General features: G+C 41.2%; 1 protein-coding gene across 7 annotated transcripts in view; it reads left to right on the forward strand.

The window, feature by feature from the left end:
- The window catches only part of SH3D19 (SH3 domain containing 19), a 183487-nt gene that overhangs the window by 144552 nt on the left and 19977 nt on the right, over positions 1-18958 (forward strand). For all 7 annotated transcript variants that reach the window (XM_047798031.1, XM_047798028.1, XM_047798029.1 and 4 more), the window contains 3 exons: positions 2802-2917; positions 15019-15080; positions 16444-16708. In XM_047798031.1, the coding sequence (XP_047653987.1) occupies positions 2802-2917; positions 15019-15080; positions 16444-16708 (443 nt within the window). The remainder of the gene's footprint in view (positions 1-2801; positions 2918-15018; positions 15081-16443; positions 16709-18958) is intronic.

Here is an 18958-nt window from a genome sequence, read left to right on the forward strand (position 1 = left end):
CATTCCCTAGGATGCCATGAAACCCCTATAGTTTAGAAGTTTGGTTTCTCTATAAAGTACTACCCAGAACGCATTGGTTATGGTCTCTTGATGGTTTTATTAACTGATAGCTCTAAGCCCTGTAGTGAGAAGATTGAATGGAGTTACTGTGAGGAATGAAGAGGAGAGAAAGTCATGGGTACCAAATTCTAGTGGGTTCTCACCTCTGGGGAGGTTATATGGTCATGTTAGATTAAAGAACTGGTGACCTGGTTTTTTTTGACAGCCTTAAAGAGCCCACAGATCAGTGATACGACAGCTCATTGGGTTGTCTGCCTGCTTGCTGTTATCTTGTTAAAAGTATTTGGGATTTCAATAAACTTCATGAGATAGAATGGTAATAAATATTGCCCGAAGCTCATGTGGCTTTTAGTAATACAACTTTCACATTTAAATGTATTCTCCTGTTGCGTCAGGGTTCCCACGACGCTCTAGTTTGATTTGCTAGGAGTGCTCACAGGACTTAGCATGTCATTGTGTGCATGGCTGTGGTTTATTACTGCAGAAGCTTGCAAAGCCAAATCAGCAAGGGGAAAAGGCACACGGGGTAAAGTCTGGGGGAAGCAAACTTCTAGAAGTCCTATCCCAGTGGAGTCACTCAGGACATACCTAACTCCCCCCGCCCCCCGGCAACCCACTGTGACAACATGTGTGACATGTTGTCAACCAGAGACACCCATTAGAGACTCAGTACCCAGGGTTTTACCGGGGGCTGATCAGAGAGGCATCTCTAGGAATTTTGGCCTGTACCAAAATTCCAGATTCCCAGAAGGAAAGCAGGTGTTCGGCACAAAACAAATTCTCTTGTTTTACCAGTGGGAACCTTCCTGAAGTCCAAGTTCCTAGGTGCCAGCAAGGACCAACCTTACAACTCAGGGCTGCCATATTTACTCTTCTCTGCAAACTTATCATTTATCAGTAATCCTGAAATCCTAAGAAGGGCATGTTGAGGAAGCACTTTTATTATTCTGACAGAACTCCAGGAACTATTAGTTAATGTGTTCTGTACTGCTCTCTGTGAGAGAACTGAAGTGCAGGTCCTGGAGAATTATTTCTATTTATACCAAAAAAAGAGTTCTCCAGAACTTTATTATTATGGTGATTAAGCAATACGTATATGCTATGAAGGAAGAAGAGTAAGACCTGTAGTATCTGAAGAACTTGGGATGCACAAGGGGAGAAAGCAACAGCTTTGTGGTGCAAAACTCCTTGCTCTTTGAACCTGTTGACTTCTTGCCCTGGGACCTGTTTCTTCTGACTAGAATGCCCTTTACTTGGATATCTGTACAGCTCTGTCCTTCGCTGTTCCTTCGGGTCTTTGCTCAAATGCCACTATTCTCATTGAGACCTTCACTGGCTACATTATTTGAACTTGAAAATCCACCTCCCCCACATGCCCACACCAGAGAATTACTGTATCCCTTCCTTCCAGTAAGGTATTGCCTCTCTACTTCTATGTTATTAGTACTTTGTACCCTTCAGTTGTTTGTCACACCAATATTATATCCTAAATGATTCATTGTTTCCTTGTAAGAAAAAGGAAACTGTAGCACAGAGAAAATCTTCAAGGCGCCCACTGAGTTCGGCTGTCCCTGTGTGTCTTAACTCCCAGAGCAGCCCTACCTCTCACCAAGAACGCTCGCCTGTCTCTAAATCATTGTTTTCCTAGTAACTGGCCTGAGTATTTTCCTCCTTTTGAGAGTGTTTTCTTGTCTGTGGATAAAACAGGAACCTGACAAACCATCCTCTTGTTAGAGGTTTTTTTGTGTGACATGGAAGCAAAGTGTTCACCTGAATGAGAAAAAATTCCCACCCGCTTTAAATGCCTACGCCTGTAAAAGGTGGCTTTGACCTTCTTCAGTATGTTACAGTTATCCTCTCCAAGTGTTTGCACACACATTTTAATTAGCTGTCACTAATTAAATCTGGTCATCTTTGTTCTCTTTTTAAAATAAGTTGGGAGTATTCTGTCTCTGGGTTAAGGATGTAGTTTGGATGTAAAGATATTGTTTGTTAAAATGAGAGCAATTAAGCCCATTAATCTAGAGCTGATGAATTAGAAAACACGTTTAATTATTTGGATGGGGGAGGGTTGACTACACCTCCTACTAAGGAGGTGTAAGCCTTATTACAAAGAACACAGGCTGTTAGGTTCAAACCCTGATCTGAGCATTGCTAGCATTATGGCCTGGATAGCTCATTTATTTCCTTCTCAGCTTCGGTTTCTTCATCTGTAAATGGGCGTGATATTGTCCAGCATAGTACTGTCCAATATGGTAGCCACTTACCACAGGTGGCTGCTGAGCACTTGGGATGTGGCTAGTGCAACTGAGGAACTGAAATTTTAATTTTATTTAAGATTTAAATTTAAATTGCCACTTGTAGCTACTAGCTAGTAGACTCAGCATATCTAGTACTTAGACTTTGGTTGGTTGGTTGGTTCACATACACTTAGATGTATGTGAATAAAGGGTCTTAATTTAACACCTGGCACATGGAAGTTTCTCAACAAATGCTGGCTGCTGTTGTAATCATTTAGTATTATTTTTACTCTTTACAGAACATTTGGTAAAATTGAGCAATGCCTACTAACCCATCATTTTCTGAGGTTGCCAGGAGCTCCTTCTCATTTGCTTAGCTGTCCAGTCTTTGTGTGGATCTTTTACCAGAGCCATTTTCCTCAGGAGCCAAGCTACAGTCATTTCATTCTTTGAAATCCCTGAAGACTAGAAATTATTGATGAATTTTCACTATTTTTCCAGGTTTACCCGAGGAGGATCCACAAAGCCCACCTCCTCTCCCTGCTGAAAAACCTATTGGAAATACTTACAGCTCAGTAGCTGGAAAATTCGGTAATGCTGACAGAACTAGAAACTTGGTAAGTGGTCATTCTAGATCGTCTTAGGTTGAAAACTAAGCCATGCACTAATTTTAAGTACTTAGCCGATGTCTGAATTATTTTACTATTGGATTTCCTTGGTGTCTCAGCAGGTTAAGGATCCAGCGTTATCACTGCAGTGGCTCTGATTACTGCTTGTGGCGCAGGTTCAATCCCTGGCTCTGGAATGTTTGTATGCCACGAGTATGGCCAAAAAATATATATATTTTTTTCTATTGGTCAGATCTAAAAAACCTTTTATTACAAACCAATTCCTAAGTTCCATGTACTTATTTAATATTTTTTAAATATCTATAGAATGAATTAAGCTAATTCTTTGAGCCTCATCATAAAATAATTTGCTCTGTACCAATAAAATAACATTGTCTTTTAAATAGCAGTAATAATGAAGAAGTTATTGAAAATCTCTAAAAACCTTCAATTTTTGTGGAAACAAGTTTAGTTTAATTATCAGTTTTATTAAAAATACCCAATTAGTGACATAATTTTAAGACAATTATCATAAGAATTTGTTCATCTGAATTTAAGGGAGAATTATTTTTTAAATTTAAAAATTAGGAATTCCCATCTTGACTCAGCGGAAATGAATCCGACTAGCTAGCACCCATGAGGATGCAGGTTCCATCCCTCACTCAGTGGGTTAAGGATCCAGCATTGCCATGAGTGGTGATGTAGGTCGAAAGCATGGCTTGGATCCTGTGTTGCTGTGGCTGTGGCATAGGCCAGTGGCTAGAGCTCTGATTTGACCTCTAGCCTGGGAACCTCCATATGTCTCAGGAGCAGCCATAAAAAGACAAAAACTTAAAAAAACAAATAAATAAAAATTAGTGCTTTATTATGTACTTGTTAAGAGTACAGAGTGGTCAAAAAGTTTTAAATATATACATTTTTTAAAAATTTCAACCTCAATACCATTTCCTTATGCTTTTTGAAATTCCCACATGGTAGTTTATCTTTAAGGTTTGTTTCAAAAGAAACCAGTTCTTAAAGTCTTTGAGCCAAATTTTCAGTCCAAATTTCATAATAGTTTTACATTGTGCATTGACTAGGCTTATTATTACATGCAAACCCATCTAATCATCTAGTGAAGAGAAATTTCTTTGAAGGAGACATTAAATTGAATTAGCCAATATCAAGTTAATGAGATTTTCCTGTAGGCTGAATTAAAATTTAGTGATCACTTGCATTTCAAAGTACTTGGTAATAAATTTTTATTAAAACAGGGCTAAGAAAACCCAAAAGAGGATAACAGGGTTCCCACCATACTATCATTGGATGGGCAAATCCCAAATTTCCATGGAAGAAAAGTTACTTGAGAAGGTTACTGGCTTCTACTCTAAAGGGCTGTGAGAGGATGATGAATAGACATACATATCATTCATTAGTCATGCAGTGGGCTTTGTAAACCATATAGCTCGATTAAAATATTAAGTATTATTACATTTGGGGTTAAGCAATCCACAAAGCAACTAGAAACATTTTAGAAAAATAGAAAAGGAAGTTAGGAAAAAAAAAGGCAAGATGGCAGAAGAGTAGGGGGACACGATCGCCCTCTCCCACAAACACACACACAAAAAAAACACATCTACAGGTTAAACGACTTGCACAGAACAGCAGTTAATAGCTGGCAGAAGAACCTAAACTCCAATAATGGCAAGAACCTCGTGACATAACTGGGTAAAACAAAAGAAAAGAGGAGAGTGAGAGAAGGGGAATCGGAGCTGGACAGGTGCTCCCAAAAGGGCACTGTGGAGGAGAAAGGGATCCCACACCCTGGAAAGTCACCCACTCTATGGAAAGATCAACTGAATTGGAGGGATGCAGAGAAGAGCGCAGCAGTAAGTCTGAGTTCCGAAAAGCAGAGTGAGAACCGAACAGATCATCTGTGAACTACTGGCTCAGTCACCAAAAACCGAGATGCTTGGGTCGGGGCTGGGCACCAAGACCTCGGCTCCGGAGGTTAGTCCCTGGGAACAGGCTGGGGTGGATGGTGCTGAGACTGCTTGGGGGACCAGGAAGCTGAGTGTTGTGGTTGCAGAGCACAATATGCTAAGGGCTGGGAGGTGGAAAGCCACATCAGAGGGAACCTGGGAGAAGAGCTGGATCTGCAGGAGGGACAAGGTGCCAGTGTTGGGGAGGGGAGAGGAGGAGGGGTGGGCCACCATAGAATACTCCCCACACCACAGTGAGCTCACTCACCCACCAGCTATCAGAAAGCTGTGCTTCCCAGTGCATCTCCCCTCCCCCTACCCTGTGCCAGCCAGACCTGAGGCTGCCTGCCATCCCGGAGGGCTGTCTTCACCATTTGCAGGAAGCCGACCACTGCAGGGGCTTTCCCTGCCCTGGCCTACCTGCCCTATGGAGGGGCTACACCCCCGCAGAGCAGCACCCAGTACCGCCAGCCCCCGAGAAAAGGCCCGCAGCCCAGAAAAGCTAGTACAAGCTCAGCCTGGCTGTGCAAATTTGCCTCCATTTCCCTGCGATCCTGCCAATCCCTGCTGCCTTGGGGAAGAGCCCCTTGGGTTCCCAGTGGCCCAGCTGGCTGCTCCCGCCCTTGGGATGTGCTGCACTCCTGTGGAACAGCCGACCAGCCCTGCCAGCCCCCTAGAAGAGCCCCACAGCCCAGTAACACCAGAGCAAGCTCTGCCCAGCCATGTGAAATCCGCTTCAATTACAGTGCAGACCTCCCAGTCCTGTCTGCCCTCAGGAAGTCCTCCTTTGCTTCAGAGAGACCCTGTCAGCCCCACCCACCCCCAAGAAAACCCACGCTGCCTCAAAGAAGACGACCAACAACGCCAGCCCCTGGGAAACATTCCACAGCAGTGCCAAGGCAAACCCTGTCCGGCCATGGGGAGTACAACTCCACCAAGAAAAAGAAAACAACAAGCAAGATGGAGAAGCTGAGAAACCACCCCCAGTTAAACCAACAGGGGATCTCACCTAAAGCAGTCAACAATGAAATAGCCCTCTGCAGTCTGACAGACTTGGAGTTCAAAAGGGAAACAGTGAAAATACTGAAGGAATTAAGACAAGATATGAACAGTAATGCAGATGCCCTCAGAAAGGAACTAGAAAATATAAGGAGGAGCCAAGAAAAACTAGAAAATTCATTTGCAGAGGTACAAACTGAGCTAAGGGCAGTAAAAACCAGAATGAATAATGCAGAAGAACGAATTAGTGATGTGGAAGATAGAATAATGGAAATCACGCAAACAGGACAGCAGACAGAAAACCAAATGAAAAAACATGAAAGCAATATGAGACCTATGGGATAATATAAAGCAGGCCAATCTATGCATAATAGGAATTCCAGAAGGAGCAGAAAAAGATAAGGGAATGGAAAATATGTTTGAAGAAATTATCACTGGAAACTTCCCAAATCTAAAGGATACTGATTTCAAGATACAGGAGGCACAGAGGGCCCCAAACAATTTGAACCCAAATAGACCCACACCAAGACACATTATAATAAAAATGGCAAAAGTTAATGATAAAGAGAGGATCCTAAAGGCATCAAGAGAAAGGCAAAATGGTTCCTATAAGGGAACCCCCATAAGGTTATCAGCTGATTTCTCTTCAGAAACTCTTCAGGCCAGGAGGGAATGGCAAGAGATATTTAAAGTGCTAAAATGAAAAAATATGCAACCTAGAATACTCTATCCAGAATATAATTTAAAGAATATAATTTAAAATAGAAGGGGAAATAAAAATATAATTTAAAGAAATATAATTTAAAGAATATAATTTAAAATAGAAGGGGAAATAAAAATTTTTTCCAACAAACAAAAGCTAAAAGAATACAGCAATACAAAACCCAGGCTAAAAGAAATATTGAAAGGCCTTCTCTAAACCAAAAAGAAAGGAATGAAGAAGCCACAATCAGGGAGCAGTCACTCAGGTAAGCCAGAAAACAGATTTAATCATGAACATGTTTAAAACAAAATAAAATTAAAAAGAAAAAAAAGAGTCATCAAAATCATAAAATGATGTGGGCAAGCGATGTGAGGAAATAAATTCTCTTCTTTTTAAATTTTTTTCTTTCTTTCTTCCTTCCTTCCTTTCTTTCTTTCTTTCTTTATTTATTTATTTATTTTTTGTCTGTTTCTCTTCTTAATTTTAGTATAGTAATGAAGTGTTTGAACCTACAGAACCATCAGGCTAAAACACATAATTATAGGAAGGGGTTAGCATTCTTTAAAAACAGGGCTACCACAAATCAAAACCAAACATTGCATTTACAAAAAATGAAAAGAAAAACACTCAAGCAGAAAATAATTGGAGACAATCCAACCAAAAAAAGAAAGGAAGAATGGAGAATCATAGAATCAACTGGAACAGGAGGTTTAAAATGGCAATAAATAATCATCTATCAATTATCACCTTAAATGTCAATGGACTGAATGCTCCAATCAGAAGATACAGAGTGGCTGAGTGGATAAAAAAGCAAAAACCTTCAATCTGCTGCCTACAAGAAACCCACCTTAGGACAAAGGACACATACAGATTGAAAGTGAAGGGGTGGGAAAAAATATTTCATGCCAATAGACATGACAGGAAAGCAGGAGTTGCAATACTCATATCAGACAAAATTGACTTTAAAACAAAAGACATAAAGAAGGACACTATTTAATGATTAAGGGATCCATCCAAGAAGAGGATATTACTATCGTCAACATACATGCCCCAAATACAGGAGCACCCAGATACATACAACAAATATTAACAGACATAAAGGAGAAATTGATGGGAATACAATCATAGTAGGAGACTTTAATACCCCACTCACATCAATGGACAGAAACCAATAAAGCAACAGACATCCTAAAGGACACAATAGAAAAGTTAGACTTAATTGACATCTTCAGGACACTACATCCAAAAAAATCAGAATACACATTCTTCTCAAGTGCACATGGAACATTCTCAACAATCGACCACATTTTGAGACACAAAGCTAACCTCAACAAATTTAGAAGCATAGAAGTTATTTCAAGTATCTTCTCTGACCACAATGGCGTGAAACTAGAAATCAACCACAGGAAAAAAAATGAGAACAAACCTACTACATGGAGACTAAACAACATGTTACTAAAAAACCAGTGGGTCAATGAAGAAATCAAGAAGGAAATTAAAAAATGCCTGAAGACAAATGATAACGAAGACACAACCTCTCAAAATCTATGAGACACTGCAAAAGCAGTATTCAGAGGGAAATTCATAGCGATGCAGGCCTTCGTCAAAAAAGAAGAAAGATCTCAAATTGAAAACTTAACCTTCCACCTAAACAAATTCGAAAAAGAAGAACAAAAAAGACCTAAAGTCAGCAGAAGGAAGGAAATTATAAAGATCAAAGAGGAAATCGATAAAATAGAGATTCAAAAAACAATAGAGAAAAATTAATAAAACCAAGAGCTGGTTCTTTGAAAAGGTAAGCAAAATTGACAAACCCCTGGCTAGACTCACTAAGAAGAGGAGAGAAAGAACCCTAATAAACAAAATTAGAAATGTAAAAGGAGAAATCACAACAGATTCTGCAGAAATAGAAAATACCATAAGAGAATGTTATGAACAACTATATGCCAACAATTTGACAATCTGGAAGAAATGGACAGTTTTCTAGAATCATACAGCCTGCCAAAACTGAATCAAGAAGAAGCAGACCAACTGAACAGACCGATCACTAGAAATGAAATTAAAGATGTCGTAAAAACACTCCCTACAAATAAAAGTCCAGGACCAGATGGCTCCACAGGTGAATTCTACCAAACATATAAAGAGGATCTGGTGCCCATCCTCCTTAAAATTTTTCAAAAGGTTGAAGAAGAAGGAACACTCCCAAAAACATTCTATGATGCCACCATCACCCTAATTCCAAAACCAGACAAAGATACCACCAAAAAAGAAAACTATCAGCCAATATCTTTGGTAAATATAGACACAAAAATTCTCAACAAAATTTTAGCCAAATCCAACAACATATCAAAAAGATCATACACCATGACCAGGTAGGGTTCATCCCAGGTTCACAAGGATGGTTCAACATACGCAGTTCAATCAACAAATATACCACTTTAACAAAAGAAAAGTCAAAAACCATATGATCATCTCAATAGATGCAGAGAAAGCATTTGACAAAGTCCAACATCCATTCATGACCAAGACTCTCGCCAAAGTGGATATAGAGGGAATATTCCTGAACATAATCAAAGCCATTTATGACAAACCCACAGCAAATATAATCCTCAATGGGGAAAAACTGAGAGCCTTCTCACTCAAATCTGGAACAAGACAGGGATGCCCACTCTCACCACTGCTCTTCAACATAGTTTTGGAAGTCCTAGCTGTAGCAATTAGACAAACAAAAGAAATAAAAGTCATCCAAATAGGAAGAGAAGAGATAAAACTGTCACTGTATGCAGATGACATGATACTATACATAGGAAACCCTAAGGACTCAACCCAAAAACTACTTGAACTGACTAATAAATACAGCAGAGTTGCAGGATAAAAGATTAATATTCAGAAATCAGTCACATTTCTATATACCAACAATGAAATATTAGAAAAGGAATACAAAAATACAATACCTTTTAAAATTGCACCTCACAAAATCAAATACCTCGGAATACACCTGACCAAGGAGGTAAAGGACTTATATGCTGAGAACTATAAAACTTTAATCAAAGAAATTAAAGAAGATGTAAATAAATGGAAAGATATTCCATGTTCCTGGATTGGGAAAATCAATATTGTAAAAATGGCCATACTACCCAAAGCAATCTACAGATTCAATGCAATCCCTATCAAATTACCCATGACATTTTTCACAGAACTACAACGAACAATCCAAAAATTTATATGAAATGAAAGACCCAGAATTGTCAAAGCAATCCTGAGAAACAAAAACCAAGCAGGAGGCATAACTCTCCCAGACTTCAAACAATATTCAAAGCCACAGTCATAAAAACAGCATGGTACTGGTGCCAAAACAGACAGACCGACCAATGGAACAGAATAGAGAATCCGGAAATAAACCCTGACACCTATGGTCAATTAATCCTTGACAAGGGAGGCAAGAACATCAAATGGGAAAAAGAAAGTCTATTCAGCAAGCATTGCTGGGAAACCTGGACAGCTGCATGCAAAGCAATGAAACTAGAACACACCCTCACACCATGCACAAAAATAAACTCCAAATGGCTTCAAGACTTAAATATAAGACAGGACACCATCAAACTCCTAGAAGAGAACATAGGCAAACACTCTCTGACATCAACCTCATAAATATTTTCTCAAGTCAGTCTCCCAAAGCAACAGAAATAAGAGCAAAAATAAACCCATGGGACCTAATCTAACTGACAAGCTTTTGCACAGCAAAGGAAACCAAAAAGACAACTTACAGAATGAGAGAAAATAGTTTCAAATGATGCAACGGACAAGGGCTTAATCTCTAGAATATACAAGCAACTTATACAACTCAACAGCGAAAAAGCCAATCACCCAATGGAAAAATGGGCAAAAGACCTGAATAGACTGTTCTCCAAAGAAGATATACAGTTGGCCAACAAACACATGAGAAAATGCTCAACATCGCTGATTATAAGAGAAATGCAAATCAAAACTACCATGAGATATCACCTCACACCAGTCAGAATGGCCATCATTAAGAAATCCACAAATAACAAGTGCTGGAGGGGCTGTGGAGAAAAGGGAACCCTCCTGCACTGTTGGTGGGAATGTAAACTGGTACAGCCGCTATGGAGAACAGTTTGGAGATACCTTAGAAATCTATACATAGAACTTCCATATGACCCCGCAATCCCACTCTTGGGCATCTATCCGGACAAAACTCTACTTAAAAGAGACACGTGCACCCGCACGTTCATTGCAGCACTATTCACAATAGCCAAGACATGGAAACAACACAAATGTCCATCGACAGATGATTGGATTCGGAAGAAGTGGTATATATACACAATGGAATACTACTCAGCCATAAAAAAGAACGACATAATTCCATTTATAGCAACATGGATGGAACTAGAGACTCTCATACTGAGTGAAATAAGTCAGAAAGACAAAGACAAATACCATATGATATCACTTATAACTGGAATCTAATATCCAGCACAAATGAACATTTCCACAGAAAAGAAAATCATGGACCTTGAGAATAGACTTCTGGCCGCCCGGGGGGGAGAGGGAGGGAGTGGGAGGGATTGGGAGCTTGGGGTTATGGAATACAACTTGGAATGGATTTACAATGAGATCCTGCTGAGTAGCATTGAGAATTATGTCTAGATACTTATATTGTAACAGAACGAAGGGTGGGACAAAAAACATATACATGTAAGTGTATCTTGGCCCCCATGCTGTACAGCGGAAAAATAAATAAATTTAAAAAAAAAAGAATATGTTTAAAATAAAAAAAAGAAAAGAAAAGAAAAGGAAGTTAGGATAAACTAAACCATCTGGAGAAGGTACCACATTCCTAGCTGTGTGTACCTCACATGAATAGTGTGAGAGAGCTCCCGCCTTGCACTGTTTACAGAGGGTGGGGGCGAGGGGATGCAGGGGCATGGGCACTCTGTGCTGTCCTATAGCGAATACATACCACGATAGACTCCCTGGGTTTGAAGGAAGAGGGATGAGAAACAGACCACAAGTTAAATGATTTGGCTGAAGCCATGCACGTAGATTTCCAAGGCCAGAAAGTCAAATCCATGCCTAAGAAATTCTTTTGGTTTTGAGAGTTAAAATTAATGAATTTTAGACCAGAGACCATAAAGGCTTCAGGTGTAGGGAATATCTTACCAGTGTGATGACCCCAGAGTAGAGGCATAGTCTTTGACAGTTGTGTCTTCTGATGAGGCCCAGGACAAAAACCTTCTCCTGTTTGTCCTGCCTCAAGTGCTGGGGAACCTTCCATCTCGGGACAAGATGGCTGTAGTTGCAAAACCTCCTCACTTTCTTCTCGGAACTGAGGAGGGACTCCAGGCTAAGGCCATCATGAGCCCCTGAGGCCCTTCCACAGGGGCAGATACTTGTGTGGAAGGAAGCCCAAGGCGCTGGTGGTGCAGGACAGGAGCCGGCGAGGCACTGCTGGAGGCAGGAGGAGGCCCAGGGGTGCAGGGGACTGGCTGATGACTCAGGACATAAGAAGGGGTAGCCATTCCTGGAGGAGGAGGAGAAGGTACATCCACAGAGGCTGCTCAGTGATTCCGATAGACATGAAAGTAGTCTTGGAAGAAAAAGCTGTCTTTTGAAAGTAGAGCAAAAAACAGGGATTGTTTTGCAGTTAGAATATAAGAAACCACTCCAAAGAAGATGAAGAAAAAGATGGCATCTGCAGGGGCAGGACGAGTAGAAAAACCGACTTTGCCGGGAACTGAAATGCTCCTCCAGACACATCAAGAACCAAAGTTCAGGGATGTCAGAGCTAGAAAGAAACTACAAAAAGCACATACAGAGAAGCTCCATTCATGCGTGGAATATTGAAGAGCAGGAAATCTCAAATCAATAATCTTCCAAAGACTGTCAGCAGAACCTGTACACAAGCCTGGGCTTGAGCAAACACTGAGACGATGGCTTCTGCAGGAAGCAAGCCTCCATTCCAGTATTTGAAGTGCATCAGATGCAGCAGTGCCTTTCGGAATATGCCTCACAGTCCTGGGGATTTGAGTACACTGCCTTTCTTTCTGATTTTCTATTTTTTGGCTGCAGTGTGAAGCAACTTGATATTGGATCTCAGTTCCAAGACCAGGGATTGAACCTGGGCCTGAGCAGTGAAAGCGCTGTGTCCTAACCACTAGACCACCAGGGAACTCCTGATTTATTTCTGCCCAGTATAGAAAATTGAGAAATTAAAAAGATATTTAAATACCTAAAACTAACATGACATTATAAATCAACTATACTTCCGTAAAAAATAAAAATTATACATTTAAAAAAAGATATTTAAGATTTTCTATAAAAACAAAACCACCCAGGGAAAACTTAAGCTAATGTTTGGTGCCAGATTAAAATTATATATGAGGAGTTCCCATCATGGTGCAGTGGAAACAAATCCAATTAGGAATCGTGTGATTGAGGGTTTGATCCCTGGCTTCACTCAGTGGATTAAGGGTCTGATGTTGCCGTGAGCCGTGGTGTAGGTCGCAGATGCTGCTCAGGCATAGGCTGGCAGCTGTAGCCCTGATTCGACCCTAGCCTGGGAACTCCCATATACCATGGGTGTGGCTCTAAAAAGCAAAAAAAAAAAAAAGAGGATATATGATATGACTTTTTTTTTTTTTTTTTGGCCGAGCCTACAACATGCAGAAGTCCCCAGGCCAGGGATCAAACCCACACCACAGCAGTGACAACACTAGATCCTTAACTCACTGAGCCACCAGGGAACTCCATGATAAGTCTTTATGAAAGTACAAAATCTATAACTTTCCACATCACATTTATACATTTATATTTTTAAAAATATGCCCTTGATCATTAAGGAATCTAACAACTGTAATTTTGAGAAAAGCTATAAAAGCTCCTGCCTATCTGCTACAGTGTTTTTCTCTGTGTTTATTTGTTTTAATTTTAAAGGAGGCCAAAGAAATAAATGAGTTTTTCAAGTATCAGAGCAGTATTTGTCAGGGGGCATGTAGGCAGCAGTGTATTTATAAGATATGGATGAAAGTCTGGAATATTGCAGGGTTTATGAGCTGGTGACTTGCCTCACTACATTAACTGAACTCATTAGTGAAACCAACTTTTAAGGGCAAGCTTAATTTGTTTTTTAAAATGGAGTTATAAAACATTGAAACATTCAGATGATCGCTGTTATTAGCAATTAATCATCTGGTATTTAAGGAAAAAGTCATAAATATTCAGTTTGAATTAAAAACCATAGAAGTGAGTTTTAACTCATTTATAAAAGGAGAAAGAGGAAGACAGCCTGAATTAGCCTAAAGAGTCCTGAGATTGCCTTTACCAAAAAAAGGGCAGTATGATTTTAGAGAGTTAACATTTTCCCCCCTCAGGTGGTCTGGTAGAAATATGATTTCCTGGATGTCAGTGTTCAGGGTGTAGAAGGTAGGAAAGGTGATAAAAAGAGACTCAAGCAGCATTAGAAGAATTTAGTAAGGACTTCCCCCCCCCCCCAAAAAAAAAAAAAACAGAAGTCTTGGCTTTAAAATCTTTAACTTTTGATTCAATAGAAAATTGGAAAATATTTTCCATGTATTATACTTATTTCCCAATCCTTGGGCCGTAACATTGTTTGGAAAACCTATTTAATTAGCGGTTTGAATCCCTTCTTGTAGAGATATCTTCCTGTTGATCGCCAGGCTTCCAGTTTCTCTCATCTACTGTCAGGTGTAACATTCCAACTGTCCCTCCCTCTCTTTTGTTTTCCCACTGTCCCCTTTTACTCTTTGCTGGGAACTCAGCACATCCAGCCCCTTTGCTGTTAGTGGTATGATCTCTCTGCTTTCTCAGACCTTCTCTCTTTCTCCTCACATGCCTTCTTTTCAGGGCATCCTTTAAGCATCCCTTATGTTCCCACTTCCTTCCAGTTCAAAGCTCACCACACAGTGTGTAAACCCTCCAGCGTAATAGATCTGCCTTTCTAAGCAAAATGAACTAATCACCACCTCACTCACGATGTGTTTAAACTCAGGAGCACTGCCTGTCTTAAGTGTTGTCCTGAGATAAATAAATGCCATGTATTTTTTTTAAATTCCCTGTAATGCCTGCTTAAATTGCTGCTGTGTAACCTATCCTGATTTAAACATCATCCTTAATTCCTCAGAATCTGCTGGATGCATAACCGTGCAGTGTGATTGACTGGGTCCTGATCCCACAGCAGACATCATGGTCTCTTCCTCTCTTTTCACTTGTGTTAGGATGTGGACAGGCTAGGTGGGAATGAGGAATGAGTCAATATTGCTTCAGACTAAAAAACTCCTTGAATCTCCTTTCTCTAACTCAGCTACATTTCCACTTAGAGATCCAGCCAAAAAGTTGTCCATAATTCCTCCTGACAAGCTCTTGTTTCCAACTCACCTTCACTAAAAAGCATTTTCTGATATTTGCAGGCATTTGACCATGCTGGTCAGTCAGGAGGTTCTCTGCGAGGACCCCCGAGTTTGCCACCAAGGTAAGTAAGTGTGGGAAAGAAAACATCTAAGACATCAGCCAGAGAAGAGCTAATGACTCTGAGACTACATTCTCTTTTTTGTCACAGAAACTGAGTGTTGTTGGTCTGAGATCTTCTTTTAGAGAAACATTAAACTCAAAGGTTCGCCTAGGCCACAGGCTCACAGTCTGCTTCTGATGGCAGGTGGTGGGTGTCTCTGCTCCTTTTTAAACATGGTCCAAAAACAGAGCACAAACGTGGATCTCTATGATTTCCTCAAACAAATGAAGAAGACTCCTTTCTGACCATAAAACAACTCCACTTTTGAGATACCCATGCACACTTGCACACTCTTTCCCTCTCCCCTGTCTCCCCCCGCTCCCCTCCTTCTCTCTCTCTACCCCCTTCTCTCCCCCTCTCTCCCCCACTCCTCTTTCCCCCTCTCCTTCTCTCTCTCTCCCACTCTCTCCTCTCTCTCTCCCTCTCCCTCTCCCTCTTCCTCTCTCTCTCCCTCTCCCTCCCTCTCTTCCTCTCTCCACCCTCCCTCTCTCCCTCCCTCTCCCTCCCTCCTCCTCCCTCCACCTCTCCACCCCCTCTCTCTCCCACTCGCTTCCTCTTTGTCCCTCTCTCTCCACCACCTCTCTCCCTCCCTCTCCCCCCTCCTTCTCTCTCTCTTCCTCTTTCCCCCTCTCTCCCCTTCTCTTTCCACCTCTCTCCCACTCCCTCTCCCTCCCACTCTCTCTCTCCCCATCTCTCCCCTTCCCTCTCTCCTTCTCTCTCCCTGCTACCAGAAACCAGCCTGGTTTTTGGCATTTCCAAAGGGAGACAGGCTTCATGTGCTGCATTGGAAATTATTTTTTATCATAGAGATTAAGGAAAGGTTTTCAAAGTAATGGTTGTCTTCTCCCATTTGCAGAACTAGCTTTCTTTTTAATAATCTAAATTAGGGCTTTAATAATGATTCCTATACTAGGAATATTACAAGAGTTCGATGTTCCCTCTCTAATCAGGTACAAGACCCCATCATGTACACCTGATAGCTTATTATAAGCTTTCATTTCAGACTTTGGTAGAAAGTGCTTAGTTTCCTGAAACAGTCACAGTGTGTTTAAGCGCAAATAGGGCCTTAGAGAGCTCATGATAGTAAATGCTTGTTTGTCTTGAACTAATGAATCTCTAGTGCAGGATAAGAGGAATCTGGAACATCGTGGCATTTCTTCTAATATAATGTTTAATGCAGCAGTCATTTGCTCAAAAATAGCATACCCTGCATGTTTCAGCAGAAAGCTGAGTGTGTGTGTGTGTGTGTGTGCACGCATGCAAGAAAGGACAAAACAGAACCTATCATCAAACACTGGCTCACAGCTACCACATTGACTTTCAGACCTGTAAATGGAAAAGTCGTACCAGCTCGACAGCTTCCTCCCAAGGGAGCCCCCGAGAGACCACCTCCCCCCAAACTTTCTGCAACCAGAACATCAAATAAAAAACTGCCTTTTAATCGGTCTTCTTCTGACATGGATCTTCCAAAAAAACCAAGTAACTTGGCATCTGGACTCTCAAAAACCAAGAGTCAAGTCTTTAAAAATCAAGATCCGGTGCTGCCTCCTCGCCCCAAACCAGGACACCCTCTCTACAGGAAATACATGGTAAATTTAGCTTTTAAAAACGTGTGTGGTCATGGAATTCCCATCGTGGCACAGTAGTTAACGAATCTGACTAGGAACCATGAGGTTGCACGTTCAATCCCTGGCCTTGCTCAGTGGGTTAAGGATCCAGTGTTGCCGTGAGCTATGGCGTAGGTCGCAGACGCGGCTCAGATTCCGCCTTGCTGTGGCTCTGGTGTAGGCCGGTGGCTACAGCTCCAATTAGACCCCTAGCCTGGGAACCTCCATATGCCCCAGGAGCAGCTCAAGAAAAAGGCAAAAAAAAGACCCCCCCCAAAAAAAAAAACCTGACCTGGTAGATTTCCTGATGGGACTACTTCTGACAGGTATCATATTCATCTCTTGATATAATAAATATCTTTATATAGTACATATATTTACCTTGCCCACAGAGTAAAATTTGGAATGAAGTAGAAAGAATATTCTTATTAAGATGGATGGTTTTTCCCTCATTTTGCACTTTTGTAAACTTGATTATCATGGTGCATTTAATAGTTAACTGGTTAGAAGTTTTCATCAATAATTGAGATAGTTGAGATACTAATTTGGTTCTCTTTGAACGTTTTTCTCAACATATGACCTTAAGCCTTTGTCTTCATTTCCCACACTTGAAAACAGTTGGTGTACTCTCTATACTTTGGTCAAGTTAACCTGATAAAATCTAGAACAAATTAAAATGATAGGGAGAGTAGGAGTGTTTGCACTTTTAAAACAATTGTACAACAGTAACTCTTAACAAGAACAGCAATGAATAATTTCTTATTGTTCTACATTTTCATCATTGAGTTGGAAGGTTTTATTTTAAGCCATTTAGGATTTTTTTTAATCTTCGTAAGGGAGAGGTATAATCAAATAAGGAGGGGGTAGTATATTCATATATATTCATATTAATTTAAACTGACAAAATTTTAGGGAGTTCCAATTGAAGCTTGGTGGGTAAAGAACAAGGGTTCGATCCCTGGCCTCGCTTAGTGGGTTAAGGATCCGACATTGCAGATGCGGCTCAGATCTGGCATTGCTGTGACTGTGGTGTAGGCCAGCAACTGTAGCTCCAATTGGACACCCCTAGCCTGGGAACCTCCATATGCTGCAAGTGCAGCCCTAAGAAAAGAGAAAACAAAAAACAATTGTTGATGTGTTGAGTCTTTATGAGCCAGTCTGTGAGGTAGATACTATTGTTATCTCTATTATACAGATGAAGAAAATAAAAGTCACAAAGCCAGTAGTGGTAGAGCCAAGACTTGAACACTGATTGATTGGCTCTGAGCCCATGCTCTCAACCATTAAGCTTTGGCTGTTCCATGTAAAGAGCCTCATTCAGGGGAAATCAGATTTTGCTTATAAGTCTCAGCATAGCTGTAATATAAATAAAGCATTTGAATAACTCAAAGAAATTAATACATTCAGAATGAAAGTGTATTAGAATATTAGTTTGTCTCATTACACAATAATTCCTTAAATCCTTCATTTTTCCTGTGGGTACCCCACATGAAGTTGCTAACCAGGTAGCCTGGCTCCCTTGGGCACCCCAATGCTCTGACAGAGATGCTGGGAAGCAGCACACCCACCCCAGGCTCAGGGGCCATACCCTCACACTCTGCGTCCTCGCTCCTGGGTGATCCAAGGGCCCAGGCGGCCTCCCTTTCCTGGTTGGAAGGGAGTTTGTGTGAGCACACCTCATGGGCATGCCTTTTGTATCCTACAGACCCTCTGACCTTCACTCATCAGCCAGGATTTACCAAGGCAGGGCACAAAGTCCCCTGGCCAGCATGGGGTATAGATGTCAAAGCTGTTCTGAGATCAGACAAGGCTGAGTGGACCAGAAAGTGGCTGAGGCCAGGCAGTGAAACGGAGAGACTGTAGGGGAAGATGTGGTGGAAGCAGCCAGTCCCCGACCAGCCACCCCTGAACTAAAGGCTGTGGGGTCAGGTGGCCCCAGCTCCTCAGGGATTTGGTCGACCTCGTCCTGTAGAATAGAACTTCCCGCTTGTGGTTGTTAAAGGGAACTTCAGGCCACATTCAGCTGCTGTGGTCCTGTGGACTCAACTCCACACCCCCGAGGACACTGACTATTCTGAGAAATGGCAGCCCCACCACCTAGATCTGGAGCTGGAGGAAGCCTAGTGCTGAGCTTAGCTGCTGGAGAGGTTACACTGGAGGCACACATGCCAAATCCCCAGATGGCCAGCCACGTAGAGGAGGTTATTGTTTGTGAATAATCCTTCTATTGGT

The sequence above is a fragment of the Phacochoerus africanus genome, chromosome 10 (assembly GCF_016906955.1).
Source record: "Phacochoerus africanus isolate WHEZ1 chromosome 10, ROS_Pafr_v1, whole genome shotgun sequence".
NCBI lineage: Eukaryota > Metazoa > Chordata > Mammalia > Artiodactyla > Suidae > Phacochoerus > Phacochoerus africanus.